This window comes from Barbus barbus (genome assembly GCF_936440315.1).
Source record: "Barbus barbus genome assembly, chromosome: 21".
NCBI lineage: Eukaryota > Metazoa > Chordata > Actinopteri > Cypriniformes > Cyprinidae > Barbus > Barbus barbus.
This window is the reverse complement of record NC_136749.1, coordinates 3,474,636-3,490,054: the sequence shown is the minus strand read 5'-3', so window position 1 is coordinate 3,490,054 and position 15,419 is coordinate 3,474,636. Positions and strand designations below refer to the sequence as shown.

At 36.3% G+C, this 15,419-nt stretch overlaps 1 protein-coding gene across 3 annotated transcripts in view; it reads left to right on the top strand.

The window, feature by feature from the left end:
- Positions 1 to 15,419, top strand: part of LOC306887346 (type II inositol 1,4,5-trisphosphate 5-phosphatase-like) — a 34,903-nt gene that overhangs the window by 7,100 nt on the left and 12,384 nt on the right. For all 3 annotated transcript variants that reach the window (XM_079445003.1, XM_079445004.1, XM_079445005.1), the window contains 10 exons: positions 635 to 689; positions 4,986 to 5,156; positions 5,879 to 5,980; positions 6,079 to 6,193; positions 7,278 to 7,394; positions 9,564 to 9,751; positions 9,852 to 9,963; positions 10,038 to 10,147; positions 12,545 to 12,680; positions 12,768 to 12,878. In XM_079445003.1, coding sequence (XP_079301129.1) covers positions 635 to 689; positions 4,986 to 5,156; positions 5,879 to 5,980; positions 6,079 to 6,193; positions 7,278 to 7,394; positions 9,564 to 9,751; positions 9,852 to 9,963; positions 10,038 to 10,147; positions 12,545 to 12,680; positions 12,768 to 12,878 — 1,217 coding nt within the window. The remainder of the gene's footprint in view (positions 1 to 634; positions 690 to 4,985; positions 5,157 to 5,878; positions 5,981 to 6,078; positions 6,194 to 7,277; positions 7,395 to 9,563; positions 9,752 to 9,851; positions 9,964 to 10,037; positions 10,148 to 12,544; positions 12,681 to 12,767; positions 12,879 to 15,419) is intronic.

The following is a 15,419-nucleotide window of genomic DNA, read 5'->3' as shown; positions in this document are numbered from 1 at the left end:
TTTGGATTGAACAATACAAAGTCGAAAAAAAGGGAACTTACGACACATAAATTGTGCATAAATTTATTGTACTGTAAATTTTCATTTCATGCTGACTTTTGTTTCATCTTCATGTTTCTGGCAATAGCTCGGCTCCAGCATAGAGCAATGTGCTGCCCACAGGCCAATATTAGCCAGTCAAAGCTGTATAAAGGATTTGTTACTGAACTTTGTGTTAATGCAGAAACCATTGTTGCCAAACCTTTCCTTTGAAATTTCCTGCCCTGTATGAAATAGTTTTGAGGAAGCTTATGTTTGTTTTGGTCCCTCCCACATTCATTTTTTCTACACCATCATGACATTATCAGCCGATGAGGTGCGCTGGACACAGCCCTTTACTTCTGATTCATGATGGCACAGTGGAACTTTGACCTGTTCTGCTTCGTTTGCTATCAGAGGAGATCCTTTCTTACAAATTGCTGTAACAAACTCGCTTTTAATATGATCAGGAATTTGAGTGCTAGAAAAGAGCTGTAGGACTCATTTCCTGAAAAACTCTCCCCTAAAATTATGAGATCTATGAATTGCGTTTATGTAATGCTGTAGACTAATCTGAGTTGAGCTTTGTCTGTGAAATCTGTCTCCACCTTTGCAGAAAGAGCACACGCAGCCAACAACAGCGGGCAGAAGAAAGAGGACGAGCATGAAAGGTACATTCCCCACTTTATTAAAGTGTTGCAGACACAGTTAGCTCAGGTCAGTTTTATGTTGTTTTCATAAAGGCTTACACACTATATGTAGTTATAACAATTCTACATCTGGCTGTTCCTGATTTAAAGGGGACCTATTATGCAAAAATCACTTTTTATACGCTGTTTGAACACAGTTGTGTGGCTGTAGTGTGTGAAAACAACCAGCCTATAATGGTAAAAATCCACCAACTCATTTTTTTATAAAACCAATAAATCATGAACAGTCTCTCCAAACGAGCTGTTTCAGATTCTCCCTCTGTTCACGTCACCGAGGGGAATAAGTCTCGCCCATTTGTGACGCTCTCGGCCCTATTAGCATAAACACAGCCCTGAGTGAGAAGCTGCGGTCCGCCATTACTGGAGATATATACAATGTCAGCACCAAAGAGGCAAAACAAGCGTTGTGTTTTAGGATGCACTAATGAACATAGGAGTCACCAGAATCTCCCCCCATCTGAGCCAAGGACACTGTGGTTAAATTTCATTTTCGAAGGAAATATCCCGGAAAAAATTGGTAACGTCCCCTATATGTTTAGGAGTTAATACCAACGCTTCGTGCGCGAACGTCAGCTCCAGACAAAGTAAGTATGATGCGTTTGTTTTCCAAATTGTCTTTCTGAAAGAGCTTCTTGGCACTCTGTACGGCTAATTGCTAAAGCTACCATTGTCTCTGTCTGTTTTCACTGGTGCTGCCTTCAAGTGCTGCCAGAATGATCGTGAATAGGAATGCAGTGGTTAAAAGTTGCATATGAAAGCAATGCAAGTCGATCGCTTTAATGTGTCGAGCTCAAAATCAGAAGTGGGACTTATAAAGTTTGTGATAGCATGAGACCAGCTGTTGTTATTTTTATCCTGTTATTTTATGTGTAATTCATAAATGCAAATTTATTATGCGCAATATAATCAGATGACTGACTCTGAAACCAAGTATGTTTTCTGTAAAGATAACAGGTTTGTATTAATAGTGGAATGTTTATTTATAAAGGCTAGCACTGCTAATGAGGAGCTGGAGCTCTTGAAGCTCCGCAACAGCTCATTTGCATTTAAAGCAACACACTCAAAATCAGCGCGTTTTGGCTCATACCCTAAAAGTGCCAAGTTTAACAAGCTATAAAAATTTATCTGTGGGGTATATTGAGCTAAAACTTCACACATACACTCTGGGGACATCAGGGACTTATTTTACATCTTGTAAAAACGTGCATAATAGGTCCACTTTAAGCCAGGGTCTGTCGGTCTGTGGGCCAGATGCAAGCTCGTCAGTCAGTTTTATGTGACTGTCCTATGGATTTTGGTGAAATCACTGCTGCCTGATACAAGAAACCAAACCAGCTGATAGACTTATAGATTTTGTTGCAGTAAACATGTTTTTAAAACATGACTCAGCACATTCAGTTCTGCTTTATTTAATGCATAGTCCTTCATGGCAACAAATTGCATACATTTTCAGACATTAAAACGAGATGAGTCACAACAACTGAAACCGTGTCATGTCTGCTGCTCACATGTACAATGATGCGTCATATACTATCAAAGAGAAATCAACGACAACAATAAAATCCTTTATTCTCTTTTAGTATTATTTTAAACGTTCTTACCCAGTGTAAAATGATCACTATGGTTATTGTTTTTCAAAGTGAAGTTAATAAAAATCTGCTTGTTAGTTAAAAGTGTGAGTAGAGAGTAGAGAGTGTGAAGCCATATTTTAACCAAAATTCTTAATGCCTTAGAATAATACTTTCATATTGTGTTTATTTTAGTGCTGTCAAAATTAGCGTTAATGCAGGCAATTTTTTTTCAGTTTAACGCAATTAATGCAGGAGAGGGGCTATAGGGTTGGCCACCCCACTCACAACTGCTGCCTCTGTCTCTTTTTATTTATTTATTTTTATTTTTTTGCTTGGCATGAAGTGCATTTATTTATTTGTAGAATGTCTTTATGAAATGGGAGACGTTACAGACGCCTGCTCCAACTTCATTTGCGAGTATTTGCACGTACAAAGGCACCGGCGCACGCTGTAGCCTGTATCTTTTCATATCAAAGCACGAATGAAACTATATGCATGCAATGCAGTGGTCAGTTAAGTCATGAAGTTACCAAGAAGGCCATTTAAAGTTGCCTTAAAGCTGTGCATGTATGTAATATGTTATGTTTTATTTTAAGAACATGTCTCTGAAATGGTTTTCAAAAGTGTCCTGGAGCAGTCATCTAACACACCCGATTCAACTCGTCGGTTCATTAGTAGAGACTTTAAGACCTGAATTGTGTCAGAAAAGGTAAAGAGAGTTGAGAGAAAATACAGTGCGTGTCAGATCCACGTAATGTTCAGCAGCGGCAGCTCTTAAAGCAATAGCATGCAAATAAATAACCAATAGTAAATACAATTTTAAAGAGACATCAGTAGTGTTGGTATCAGTGATACTGGCCTTCAGTCATAAAAAAGATGGCAAATATTTTATATATATATACACTGCCTTCATGATGTTTGTACATTGATCTGTAGATCGAATGTGAAATTATTGCAATGTGAAAATATATTTAAGAATTTTAATGTTAGGTGGGATTAATTGTGATTAATTACAGAAAAATATGCGATAATTTTGACAGCAGTTTATTTACATTAATTGACATTACCTTGTTTTTGTTTTCTTTTCAGACAATTAAATCTAAATAATCTGTCCTTTCAAAAGGAAATTGTTGCATCTGTATGTTAAATATTGTTTCATCATATGGGTGGAAGAAAAAAATCGATTCACATGTGAATTGCGGTTCTGTATTCTAATTTAAAAAAATCAATTTTAAGTTTTAAATTTCTTTAACTTTGCTGTACTACTGAATGTTAATGGCATGTTAGAGTATTAAAGAAACATGCATGAGTGGGATGTGTAATCCCATTGGGATGTTTGATGGTAAAATCAGCTACTGTACTAATTACAATAAGCCGCAATGAAGTGCTCGTGCTGACGAATACACATCCAAACCACACGTATAGAGAGCCGACTCTCTCAGACAGCATGCGATCCCAAATTCAGTTCTTTTTCGTAACTTATTGCACCTGAATGGTCAAATACAGGCACAGTTATGCCACAAGGTGCCATTGGCTGGAGTATTCATGTAAACACAGTCTGCCATGTTCTATGTAAACACAACGAGTTGGAAGAAAATGGGATGTTTATCAGTATATTAGATCTGCACATTTGTTCTTGAAGTGACAGCAGCCTAATAAACTGTTGTTGTCTGTTTTATTAATTTTTTTTTCATTAATGCATCAAACAACAAAAGAGAATCACTCACTGTTTTTGAATGAATTACTTATTTAATTAAACAATTTTAATTTATTTATAATTTAATTATATTTAATTTAATGACTGACTAATTTAATTACAGTCTTACTGTATAAGACTATACAGTATTTTTTACATTTGATTATTTAGTATTATAATTAGTATTTCTATCTACATGTTAAATATACCTGGGCTACTGTACTGAAACTAATTAGTATTTTTTTTTTTATATATTGTATGGGTTTATTTTTTGTAATTTGCTTTATTTTTAATAGCACAAATAAAATAAAAATAACTAGAGCCTATATTGGGATAAATATATCTTTATCAGGAAATATAATTTCTCATATTGTGAAATAAGATTTTGGGCATATCGCTCCACATATAGTAGATCAGCTTCTGTTGCTATAAAAGAATCCAGTGGACCGTTGCCTTGACAGTGAAATGTCGCAGTTTTGACTTTATTTTTTTTAGGGGGAAAAACTATTAAAATGTTAACTGCAGTCATATAAGAAAACCGTTTGATTAACAATTTGACACCTTACTAAGATCTCTTTGAAAGCAGTCTCTTATGCTTCCCAAGGCTGCATTTATTTGATCAAAAATACAGTAAACACCGTAATATTGTGAAATATTATTACAGTTTAAAATAACTGTCTTCAGTGTGAATATACAGTACGTATGTTAAAGTAATTTATTCCCGTGATCAAAGCTGAATTTTCAGCGTCATTACTCCAGTCTGATGTGCCGCTGAATATTTCTATGGAAACCTTGATCCTGTTTGTTTTTTTCCAGTATTCTTTGATAAATAGAAATTAAAGAACAACATTTATTTAAAATAGAAATATTTTGTAAAATTATAAAAGTCTTTACTGGTGATTTTGATTAATTTAATGCATCCTAACTGAATAAAAGTATTAACATTTCTGTCAAAAATGTGTGTCATAAAGCACTCTGATTTTGTTTCAGTCAAGAGAGAGTGACGAGTGAGGTGAGAGATGACCTGATCCGAAACTCCCAGCCCATCCTGTCAAATAAATCCCAGATGCTCGGCATGCCCCAGTTCGGCCTGCGGGATAACCTCATCAAATGTGAGCTCCTCAAGAACGAGGACGCCTACACCTTCATCAAGAACTACAGGTGCGGTTGGGTGCCAGTCATGCTTGATGTTAACATTTGCCTGTTATGTCATGCACTGATTTTAACATTTGCATCTGCTGCTTTTCAGAGGCCTCCATGATCCCATGCGGCCTACATTTCACAATATGTAAACAAAAATGTTATTTTGTGAGTTATTAAAGTGACATTGTTAATTAGAGCCCTGCATTTCAGCCTGAGCCCTATGGGGCCTGACTTTTTATGCCTCTAATTGCATTTTTATATTAATTTGAAAATAATTTTTGTACAATTATAAGTGTCTTTATTGTCACTTTTTTTGATTTACATTTCTAGATTTCAGTTCAATGTATTTTTAAGGTTAGTTATGATCATTCTTGAGTGGACGATTGCAGTACTGTGTCAGCGGTGCCCCCTTTTGGATTGAAACCTGTGCTACAGCTGAACATGCATGAACACTATTCATACAAACTTATTGATGTTGTTCCATTTGCAATCATAAGCATAGTCATTTCAAAACAAAGCTGTATTAAATCCAGTCTCAGCCATAATTAATCAGACTTGTGTGTTGGAATGGCTTTTTTTGTACGCCTTTTTGGAATGGCTTTTTTTATTTTGACCTTTTGCAGAAGTGCTCCCAGGCTGATTGTGAGGTTTCAGAATGTGAAGCGTTTCTTAATTTATACTGACAGCTTCTCTCTTTGGCTTGTGTCGTGAGATCATATGAATCACTTGTGTGCCAACAGCTTTTTCTTGGGCACCTACAATGTGAATGGCCAGAATCCAAAGGAAAGTCTCAGTCCATGGCTGGCATCCACTGCCACTGCTCCAGACTTTTACCTCGTGGGGTAAGACTCCACATTATTATATTTAGCTATATGAACCTAAATGGCAATGAAGTTGAACAAATCAGTGATTCTGATTCCCTGCTGTTTTCTATCTGTAGGTTCCAGGAGCTGGATCTCAGTAAGGAGGCGTTTCTCTTCAATGACACTCCTAAAGAACCCGAGTGGATGTTAGCCGTCTACAAGGGCCTCCATCCAGATGCCAAGTACGCTTTAGTAAGGACTTCCTCTGCCCTCTCACCCATGACCTTAATCCAGATCTTTAACACAAAACATAGAATTATTAGAATATGCTGCTGATATGGATGGATTATGATTAATAAAATGTAATAAATAAAACAAACTACTTAGTAGGAAAGCATTCAGTAAATTAGCACCTCAAGTGAAAAAAATACTAATAGAGATCACCATATTTCCCCAAGTTTCAGAAATGTTGTTTAAATATGCAAATGAGGCTGTCTAATTTAATCTATTATTTTTCATACATATCTGAACTGAATACAGCCTGAACATTAAAGAAAATTTCAAAAATCCTATTTAATTTTGTAGGCATATATCAAAATATTTCATGTTTTTTTTTATGATGCCTGACAAACCTTGTTTTTGAGATCAATGTCAGCTGAGGAGATTACAAAGATTAAACGACTGTTTTTGTTTAACTCTGAAACATGAAATGTGGAGTTATCTGCTTTTGCTATAAATATTTATATAAATAAATACTATAAATAGCTTATGCTTTTAATATATAAAAAAACCATACTTTCAATGACCTTTTGCAAGTTACCTGTTACCTAGTATTTATTACCGAGTTATTATTACTTAATCAAAACAACCCAACTGCAGTTTGATTGACATTACTTGTAATGCACAATAAAGAAGCATGATTTCTGAAAATAAATCTAAACAGAGATAAATAGTTATGTTTTTGCAAATGAACTCTTCATATATATATATATATATATATATATATATATATATATATATATATATATATTTTCATGAGAGAGAAAAAAAGTCATTTTGAGAAAATGGTTATCACAAAATTGACCAGTGCGTGAAATGTTGTTTTATTTTTTAGTGCCTTAAAATTGATTGAACATACAATATTATTATTATTATTATATAATATTATTCACCCAAAAACTGAAAGTAGTTATAGTTTACTAACGCCATGTTTGTTGACTCGTTTCCATATTAAAGAGAATGAAGTATGAAGTCAAGAAATACATTTGTTGGCTATGGCTTAGATGTCATTGTCATTTCATTTAATCAAGCCTTTCTGATAATTTGTGTTTTGCAGGTGAAGCTGGTGCGGTTGGTGGGCATCATGCTGTTGTTCTATGTGAAGGCGGAGCATGCAGCACACATCTCTGAGGTGGAGGCTGAGACCGTCGGCACAGGCGTCATGGGGCGGATGGTCAGTGGTGTCTGTTTTTATGAAAACAATCAGTTATTCAGGACTCTGCAGTGCGATTGACCCGATTGAAGATAATGAATAGTTGTATACAGTCCAAAATTAACAATTGCAAAGCCCCAAATGCTAGTAAAAAGATTATGGCTTCAATTTTATTTTTATGATTGTTGTTATTTATAATAATAATAATAATAATAAATAAATAAATACTGTTTTTAAAGTAGCATATTGCTTCTAAAATTTGCAAAAACTAGAATTATGTAATAAAATGTATATTATTATATTAGAAAATTAATTTTATTATTATTATTAAATGCTGTTTTTATTTTGCAGTACAATAGTATTACTGCTAATTTATTATTTTGTCATTATCAGTAGTAGTAGATTAGTATTAGTATAGTGGTATAGTCTTATTGAATGTGTTCCAAAAACAACAGTCACAACTCTCACTATGTTACTGAATTCTCTCATAATTGATAAGGGTAACTCTTTATTTTAAGGTGACAGTTACAATTTGCATGTACTTACTTTAGTAATAACAGTAAGTTATGCCTAATTACAAACAACTAAACCAAACCCTTACCTTAACCTTAACCTTTTAGTAAGTACACACAGCTAGTTAATGGTACTTTTAATATTACAACATCACCTAAAAAAAGTGTAACCTTGATACATGCCTACTTGTGCATGTTATATTCTGGCGTACTAATATTATCATCTCTGAAAAGTAGACTTTAACCATTTAGAACCTGAAGCTAAAACAGGCAATTTTTAATTTTTTTTATTTTTTGACCGTAAAATTCTAAAACAATATGTAATCTTAAAATGCAAGGCGTCTTTTTTTTTTTTTTTTTTTCAGAAAACAATTTGCTTTCAGTAAATTACAGTTATTGACCATTATTGTTTGTTGAGAGTTTGTAAATAGAATTTGAATAAATTTTACTGGTTTTTATTTGGAACAAATCAGAAAACACTTGAACGAAAGAATCCAACAATTCAAACTTGAAAACTGGACTCTAATAAAAAGTCTGACACTGGGGGTGCTTCTCAATTCTTATTTGTGCATCCTCGTTTCCTTTCCTTGCGTCCTTTCCTCGCATCTTAGCTCCACCCCTTCAGGATACGAGGGAAGGATGCACATAAAAGACGCGAGGATGGAGGAATTGAATCAAGTGAAATGATATATCCTCGCTCCCTTTAGCATCACTTTAGAGCGTCATCAGCTGCGCAAAATGGATCTGCCCTTATGTTGTTAAAGTTTTTTTTTTTAAGACTTTCAAAATAAACATTAATAAAGCAAGATGCCCTGTTGAAATATATGACATGTATGGTTTATTTAAATTGCAAAGGTAAAATATAAATTCAAAATTATTACAACAGATGAGAAGGGGGGGAGAATTTACACGTGCGTCAGGTTTTTCGATGAAAAAGACTTCCGCATAGGATACACCTGTGTATCCTCGCTCATAGCTCCTTTGGAAGGCTCCTCACTCCTCGTTCCTCGCCTCCTCATGGTGCAATTAGAGAATTGAGATGTCCTTCAAGATGGCTAAGCTCGATCGGTTTCCGGGTCATAGGATGGAGGACGGAGGAGTGAGGAAGCGAGGAGGGATATTGAGAAGCACCCTGGGTTTCACAGTCTTCACTCAGGAGACTTTTTTAGCGCACATGCACGGGTGCAAATTCACAGATACAAACATACAAACTCAGACACAGCGCATGCCAAGATGTTGGTCTGACAAGTCCCGCTGCCTCCTTCCACATCTCATCAGAAATCATCACCGTTGCATCTTCTGCTGTATACTCGTTTTTCGCCATGTTTTTTTAAATGATTTTTTGCACTTCAGACTGTTGCGTTCTGTAATTATCCATTCAGATTCTCTCTTTTCATGCTTCCCAAAAGCTGCTGTGCTGTTTGCTGAAATCAGGACATTACCATAATAAGCTATATATTGTCCAAAAGCGAAAATTGCCTACTGGCATGAGCATTTTGACTTATTTCTATGGTGCAAACTGTTTAAGAGTTGCGGTAACATGAATACAGCTTGGTTTGATGCGTCGACGGTGACAAACCCGGTTTAATAGGGTTAACTTTACTTTTTTTTTAATTAGGAGCACTCTAAAAAATATAGCCCTGTTATTGGTGCATTCAAATAACCTTTTCTCCTTTAGGGTAATAAAGGTGCAGTAGCAATCCACTTCCAATTTCACAACTCGGACATCTGTGTGGTGAACTCCCACCTCGCTGCACACACAGAAGATTTTGAAAGACGCAATCAAGACTTCAAGGACATTTGCCGCAGGACTCAGTTCAGACAGGATGACCCCACACTACCACCCCTCACCATCATGAAACACAAGTATGAGCTAAACTCAACAGCCTGCCAATTTAACTAGAGACAAAACTCTAATTCTCCCTGTTTAAATCTGTCATCATCATGGTTCTCTCTTCATTTCCAGTGTTGTGTTGTGGCTGGGAGATCTAAACTATCGAATAAGTGACCTTGAAGTTGATCATGTGAAGGACTTGATAGCTAAAAAGGATTTTGAGAGCCTGTATAGTCACGACCAGGTAAGACTGAACACAGCTGCGGTTTGTCTGGAGAGTGTTGAGTATAAATGACCGTGGATGTGCATGTGTTTCAGCTGAAACGGCAGATGGATGAGGAGGTTGTGTTTGTGGGCTTCACGGAGGGAGAGATTGATTTCCAACCAACATACAAATATGACACTGGCTCAGATCAGTGGGATACAAGGTCAGAAAACACCATCACACACTATTTGATCTGACACTTTTTCTATAAAATATATTTTCCACAACATAGTTGGTTTGTTGCCAGTCTGTAAAGTTTGATATAATATGGAAACATACTACAATGTTCACAACCCAAACTAGTCATTCCAAAAAGACCATAGAAAACTATTACTGTTAACTTGGCCACATAATCATTTTGTGCTATGCATATAAATAAATAAATACCTCAAATCATGGTAAGCTGTCATATTTCTAACGATCAGACCTATGTTTTTAGTAGTAAAACAAATGAAAATTTGTCTTTCGAAAAATGAGCACCCCAAACCATATTTAGATACCAGAATATTAGCCTATAGAGGCTCTCTTGACCAATGAACAACCACATATGAATGTGCTAAAAACCCACTCATAGCACCTTAGTAATGACTAGGGCTGCATGATATTTGAAATAAAATCAATATTGTTATATGGCTTAGCGCGATTAAAAATTTGAGTTCTGTGAATTAGTTAAATATGTGCACTGAATGTTTTAGTGTGAAGTAGGGGTGTGCCCGACTAAGGATTTACATTGTGAAATCAGATTTGTCAAGTCTTGCCTATAGTCGACTGATAGTCGAGTCATGTGTGTTTATTTTTATAAATGGGATGCAAGATTTTGGATTTTTGCCAATATCCGATATGCCGATATTTTAACTCATTTTGGCCAATAGCCAAAGCTGATACCGATATTTCCTTTTGTTTAGAAACAACACCAAGTCTCTCCTGTGCAGAAATAATAAGCAAATTATTTTTAATTTTGGTTAGTTTTTAACAAGAACTTATTTGTTAGAATTAAAAAAAACAATAATGAAGTTCTTTTATAATGACAGTACATTGAAGATTTGAAAATAACTATAAATAAACTATTCAATCGCTACAGTTTTTTTTTTTTTTCAGAAAGATGCAGTAGTAACCTTAAAGGTGCCATAGAATGGAAAACTGTATTTAGCTTGGCATAGTTTAAGAATAACAGTTCTGTACATGGAAATGACATACTGTGAGCCTCAAACACCATTGTTTCCTCCTTATGTAAATCTCATGAATGTAAAAGACCACTGAAAAATAGGCGAATCAGACATAAAACTGACTGTGACGTTACTGTCGGAATCACTAATAGTTTTACGCCCCCAACATTTGCATAAACCCGCCCACATTCTAGGCCAGCCGCCAGCCGAACCATCAGAAGTTCTGCAGTTATTGTGAAGAAACAAGTGAGGACAACAGCGAAAATGGCAGATCATGGAAATAAATGTTATGTTCCAGGCTGTGCAGGGATGGGTTGGTGTCTGTATTCAGAAAGGCACAGAAAACAAATAACACGTTCTAATAAAATAGCGCGAGCCGCTAAAGGGACATGGTTAGCTGCTAGCGGTAGCCTGTTACATTACAGTACACAAGATTTCACTTACCACATAAACAGAGTAAGAAAAGATGACTGAGGATGATGGCAAATGAATTATAGATCCTGTGCACCACTGACAAGCATCTGATCTTGTAAAATGTGTGGTAAGTGCTGCCGCTCCATAGTATAAACAGAGTTCGTGCGATCGTGAATCTCGAAAGTGAAAGTGAAACTAAAAAGCGATCGTGCATTTGAAAGAAGTTTCAATGGCCAGCATATTAATAGCGGCTCCCTGATGCCTGCATTTTATTTACAGTATAATTACCCAATGATATAACTGCGCGAGAAAGTATTGAAATATATATATATTTTTATTTTATTTTTTTATCTTGTCGCGTCGCATCTAGGTGTGTCTATCACAAGGTGTTAACGTTGGCTGGCAGAAGCCTCCAAGATGTTCCTCTGTCTGTCATGGATCATAGAAAGTGAAAGTTAAATCTGTCACGGGTGGTTGGATTTATTCACGCATGTAAAAAATGTTTATTAAATGCTTCTTTCTCTTCACATTTTTGTTTACAGAATTATCATAATAGAACTACCAGTTTTCTCCCAATAAGTTATTACAGCCTATGTGAAATCAGACATTGAGCACTCCCCTTTAGCCAAAATGGCATGATCAAATCAAATCTCCGACTATTGGGGGTCAGCTCTAGTGTGAAGCATGGCACAGAGTTCATTTACACACATTTACATATGCTTGCTTTTTTTATTTTTTTTTATTTTTTTACTGTGGACAGTCGATCTGAGACACTGGTTTACTTTTTAAAGTAAAGAAATTAAGATGGAAATATTAGTATTGTAATTTTACAATTATATACTAAGGATGGAACGATTACCGGATGATAAATCGATGATAAAATTCTCCACGGTTAGTATTAATGTAATTTTTTTTAATTAGAGGTGTACCTCCGTATCATTCAGTCCTAAAGTGGACAAAACAGTGTTTTGTTTATGCAGTGAGAAGTGCCGAGTTCCAGCATGGTGTGACCGCATCCTGTGGAGGGGAAAGAACATTAAACAGCTTCATTACCAGAGTCACATGACCCTGAAGACCAGTGACCACAAACCCGTCAGCTCTCTGCTAGAGATCGGGGTGAGAACACCAGCCGCGATCATGCATCCTTCAGCTAGTCCTCCATCTCTGTCCTCTTACTGACATCTGCTCTGTTTCTCTGCGCAGATCAAGGTCGTGAACGAGGAGTCATACAAACGGAAGTTCGAAGAGATTGTGAGGCACATTGACAGGCTGGAGAATGATTGTATTCCTTCAGTGTCTGTGTCTCAAAGAGAGGTTAGCAGTCTTCCATAATTCAGCCATTGACTTTTACATGTTACAATTATATTCAGAAGTTTGGGGTCAGTAAGTATTTTTTTGTTGTTGTTTTAGGGCCCAAGCCACTAAGGCGCAGGGGCCTCTTGTTCGTCTAAGGATTTTTTTATTTTTATTTTTTTCAACTACGTGCTTAGTTGTGCTACGTAAAATTGTTAGTTCAAAAACTAACAATTTTAACGTGCTCAAATACTCTTGAAAATTGGCACGCATGTTGGAACCTGCAGCCATTAGGACGCCACAGAGGCTGGGACCCGGGCGTGGCACGAACTCAACAGCGCCCCCTGGAACACAGTCAAAAACTTGATGTATAGCTCACACATACGTCCACGTATTCATATGGCAATGGCAAATGTATTTATATAGCACTATTAATTACAACCCATGGTTGTCCAATGTGCTTTACAGCAAAGGAAAAATAGAAAACTAATAAAAATAATAAAAACACAAAAACATACACAACGTGCAATAACAACAATAAAATGTAAGGAAAGAAAGTATTAATACACATTATAAACCTTATCAAACAGATAAGTTTTTAGGCTAGACTTGAAAGCAGATACAGAGGGAGCAAGTCTGATTGTGACAGGTAATTCATTCCAGAGTCTGGGGCAACTACAGAAAATGCACGGTCACCTCTGCACTTATACTTTGACCTTGGAATGAACAACAGTCTCTGGTTAGACGACCGAAGTGATATACTGGAAAAATGTTCTATCAATAGGTCAGACAGGTAAGATGGGGCCATTCCATTTAAAGATTTGTACGCTAGGAGTAATATTTTAAAATCAGTTCTGTAGCGCACAGGCAACCAGTGAAGAGTGTAAAATTGGAGTGATGTGGTCCCGTTTTCGAGTACCTGTGGGCAGTCTGGCTGCTGCATTTTGAACTAACTGTAACCGGGAAAGAGCTGATTGGCTAATCCCAACACATAGAGAATTACAGTAATCCAGCCTGGAAGATATAAAGGCATGGATTACTTTTTCAAAGTTTTTGAAGGAGAGAAATTACTTTACTTTTGATAGCATTCGCAACTGAAAAAAGCATGATTTCACGACCAAGTTTATCTGCTTATCAAATTTCAAAGACTCATCAAAGACAATACCCAGGTTTTTCACCAATGTCTTCACACAAGAAGAGTGTCCTGAGAGTGAGAGTGTCCAGACCATCTGAATTACGTTTTAAGGGCAAATACACTTGGGTGTCATCAGCGCAGCAATGGAATGACAGCCCATACTTCCTGAAAATAGAACCGAGTGGGAGCATGTATATTGAAAAAAGAATGGGAGCCAAAATGGATCCCTGCGGAACCCCACATGATAAAAATGCTTCACTAGAAAAAAAGATCTCCAAAATTTACTGAAAACCTTTGATTAGAAAAATAAGATTTAAAGCAGTACCCTTTATACCTGCGCCAACCGAGCAATAAGAACTTTGTGATCGACCGTATCAAATGTAGCGGTCAAATCTAGGAGCACAAGCACAGCATAGTTACCAGCATCACAGGTTACTAAAATATTTAAGACTTTCAACAATGCAGTCTCAGTAGAGTGATGTTTTTTAAATATTTCAAAAATCATATTGTCATCTAGAAAACCCTGCAATTGCTGTAGGACGATTTTCTCCCAAGATTTTAGCGATAAATGACAAATTTGAGAGAGGTCTAAAGTTGGCTAACACTGTGGGGTCTAAGTTCTGTTTTTTAAGCAGGGGGTGGACTGTTGCATGTTTTAACAAGTCAGGTACAATACCAGTTTCTAAGAAGCGATTAATCATAATCAAGAGATGAGGCCCAACTACATCAAAAACTTGTTTAAGAAAGTATGGAGGAATAATATCATTACAAGAGCCTGAAGGCTTAAGCTGATCCACTATTTCTTGAAGATGAGTGCCAGAAATGGGTTTAAAATGACTAAAAACAGCACTACAAACAGGGAAGAGAAGAATCGAAGGAAGAGGGAGGTATCCCCAATCTAAGATCTCTTATCTTATTGACCAAAAAAATTAAGAAAAGCTTCTCACACAGATGGAGACATTTCAGGAAACAAACACACAGAGGGGTTCATACTAGAATTGATGATAGTGAAAAGTGTTTTTCGGCCTGTGACGGTTTTTAGTAATGATTTCTAAAAATATCTCGATTTTGCTGCTTTGACTGCTTTCTGGTATTGCAATAGCGAATCACTTAATATTTCAAAAGAGACCTGGAGTTTTTCCATTTATGCTCTGCTCTTCTACAACACTTCCTGAGCGAGCGTATGGTCTCATCTATCCAGGGCTCTGACCTAGGTTTTTGTTGTGAGGTTTTTAAAGGTGCCACAGAGTAAGACATTAGCAGAGATATAATTAAACCTGGATAGGAGCTCCTTAGCACTCAAATCTGTTTGAGAATCATCCAGGGATAGAGTGGCTTCACAGAAAGCTTGGGAAAAAGCATTTTTGGTAGTAGAAGTAATTAGCCGGGACTACCGAGCAGATGAAGTACGATTAGAAACATTTAAA